Below are 3126 nucleotides of genomic sequence, written 5' to 3' on the forward strand. Positions count from 1 at the left end.
GAAGTGACTTATATATATACAATATTTATTCATTTGCATTCTAGCCATTTTGTGCGATAATGCCCAGTTCATCCCATTTCAAATGAAAATGCTGACAACAATTAGTAATTGCTTAATAGTACAATTTTTTGTGTGATTGACCTGATTTCTTTCCAAGTATTTTTTTTTATTTTTTATTTTGCTTTAGAAATGTTGCTTTGTACTGCTGGATTTCTCTTTTTGTGATGAATAATTTTTTTTTGGTAAACTTTTTGCAGATTAAAGGAGACACCCGAAAGTCAGTATATCATGCTCTGATCAGATTGCTTCAGGACAATGACATTGCTGTTAGAGTATGCTTGCTTTCAGGCTCCTATTCTATCATATGATAATGTGTTGCACCAAATCCTATGTGATTCTATATCATCTAAGGCGTGTTTAACTTTCTATGTTTTATACATTTAATGCATTCAGAAGGACTTCCGGAGCAGTTGTACAGCTGCCAATAATTTCAACTATTGTTCACTTTTTTATAGCTTTTATTTGCTAATTTTAATGGTTGCTTTTCATTTGCAGCTTGCAGCCTGTCGTTCTTTGTGTTATCTAGTTCAAGACTCCAACTCTTCTGAACAAGACTTTTTTGACCTCTTGTCCACATGTTGGAATATGTGCTTCAAATTGGTGGAAGACGTTCAAGAGCTAGACTCGAAGGTTTGTTCCAAGTAACATTTAAGAAATGCTTGGATTAATTTGTCTGTATATTTATAATTATTTTTTGTTTTACATAATGATATATCGGCTATTTATATGTAAGCAAGTTTGCAATTTCCATTATGCATTGTGGTATGTATCCGTGCGCTGGGGGTGTAAACCAATCGAGCCGAGCTGGAGCTCATGCCATGCTTGACTCGAGCTCAGTTTGCTTATCAAAATGCAAACTTGAGCTCGAACTCGATTGGAGCTTGGTTTGCCATAACGACAGCAGACTCTTGCAGTAAAGTTAACGTGCAGGAACTATGTTTAACGTTTACTTTAGTTTTGAATCAATAAGATAATCTTTAGTATAAATTTAGCAATGCATTGCAATTGTGAGCGAGTCAATGTAAATGAAGATTATGGTGGATATTTTTGTTGTTATTTTGAGAATAGAAGAGTTTGATGTAGGTGAACTTAGAGGTTAGAGAAGTGCTTTGAAAAAATTCAATCAAATGAACATGAGGAAAGACTTAGAAGGGAAAGTGAATCCCTGTAAGGGAAGCCAAAAGAAAAGCATTTCTTTATTCCATGATCCATTTATCGAATTACATGACTCTGGGCCCTATTTATAGAATATGCTTTATTTAAAATGTTAAAATTACCCCTAAACTGATAAAATAATAATAAATAGTACTAAATGAAAAGTAAACATACAATATATAGTTTGATAAAAATAAGACTTAATATTAATGACTTGAGTTGTCAACATCTTGCACTGTATTAATACCCTCAGGCTGTTAAAACTCTACTCAATAGCAATAAATTATTGTTGAAGGAAGAACTATGGTCGTGGACTGTAATACAAATCTAGTGACAACCATCCCGTTGAGAAGAGCACTGAGAAATCTCTTGATGATGATGTGACGAATAGGACTTTCCCCCATCCTGCTGGAAGTAGAAACAAAGGCAAAGACCATCAAAATTTATCGACAATATCAATAGGACACTCTTTAATCCTCAAGAATAGTACAATAACTTTGAATAGATATCTTTGAAAGCTTTCAAGGCTTTATGAATATGTCTGGACAGTTGTGTTTTGACTGATCTACTGAATGATTGAAACAATGGTTTTGCAAATGGCTAAATGTAGTAACTGATTGAGCACAATCAATAATGAGTGTTTGTAATTTTTAAGTGGACTTGGTTGTATTTTGAGTTGTAGATGCAGATTGCAAGGCTGGTGCAATGAATTTGTCTGATTAGTAAACAATAATGCACGGAATTTTTAAAATACGAATGTAGTAGAGTGGGTTGTAGCTTGTATGTGTTTCTACTATAAAAAGCTGAAACTGAATTCTGTATGCATATATTAAGTATTGTGGGGGAATTGTGGGATGTGATGATCGAGGAGGATCCCAAGATGTTTCCTTATTTTAGGTAATTAGTTTCGTGATTCTAGAAAGCGGTCACTATGTTTAGCGGTTTTACACTAGATTTAAGAGTTAGTTGCTCTTTTTAATGGATTTTTATTATTTTAAAGTAATCTTATTCTATTTTTATGTTTCATTTGAATTTTGAATGGTTTCTCTTATTCATTCTATAATTAGAGATATCCTTGGACCATGTAAATATGTAGAGTTTTTTTTTTTGTTTTTTATATAAAAAGCCCAAGGGTTGATATGTTAAAGAGAAAGATACAGATAGGTGTTGACCTCATTTTTTAGTGAGGTCTAGTCTTCCTCTTAGGGTTTAGGATCTAGCCTTAGGGACATCCCTTCGATTATCTTAGAACCTTAGAAACGAGACCCGCCTCATTTTAGAAATTAAACCCGCTTCCGCCCTCTTCTGGAGTTCGACTTCTAGCACTTAAAATGGTGAAACCAACATGAGGAAACCCAAAAGGGATCCCTATAGGACCTTCCTGAGCCTTAGAGTGGCCTTTTGCACAATTCGCACCCCCGCGCGCACAAATTTTGTCATTCGGAGAGTCGACACGTCCGATCGTCTCAATTCGCATCGCTTGCACTGTTACCCGTCGAAGACTCGAATAAACTTTTGAAGTGATCGATCGCGGGTCGAAATTTTGTAAAATTTGAATTTTAACGCGTTTTTGACCCGATTGTCGACGAAGTCGTCCGAGCGACCCCGGATGACAAAACGGACTGCGCCGGCGCGTCCAGAACTTAGATTTTGCCCAGGGAGGACACCCATTTTGTTACGTCGCCGCGCGCGAATAAATCAGATATAATTTAATGTATATATATTTATATATTTATATATATATGTATATATCTATTAATTTATATTAAAACCTTTTTAGCCCTTCCTCTTTAAGCTCTAACTCCCCTAACGCACGCACCCGAGCTCTGTTTCCTTCCCCTCTCCCGTTCGCGTGTCTGACTCCTTCCATTTCTCGGTCTCGAGCCGAGCGAGCTCCTCCTCCACGCGAGA

At 36.0% G+C, this 3126-nt stretch overlaps 1 protein-coding gene across 4 annotated transcripts in view; it reads left to right on the plus strand.

Moving 5' to 3' along the window:
* LOC110023201 (importin-11) overlaps nt 1-3126 on the plus strand; it is a 102602-nt gene that overhangs the window by 64715 nt on the left and 34761 nt on the right. For all 4 annotated transcript variants that reach the window (XM_020722495.1, XM_020722496.1, XM_020722493.1 and 1 more), the window contains exons 12-13: nt 258-332; nt 556-690. In XM_020722495.1, the coding sequence (XP_020578154.1) occupies nt 258-332; nt 556-690 (210 nt within the window). The remainder of the gene's footprint in view (nt 1-257; nt 333-555; nt 691-3126) is intronic.

The sequence above is a fragment of the Phalaenopsis equestris genome, unplaced genomic scaffold (assembly GCF_001263595.1).
Source record: "Phalaenopsis equestris unplaced genomic scaffold, ASM126359v1 Scaffold000223, whole genome shotgun sequence".
In the NCBI taxonomy this organism is placed as follows: domain Eukaryota; kingdom Viridiplantae; phylum Streptophyta; class Magnoliopsida; order Asparagales; family Orchidaceae; genus Phalaenopsis; species Phalaenopsis equestris.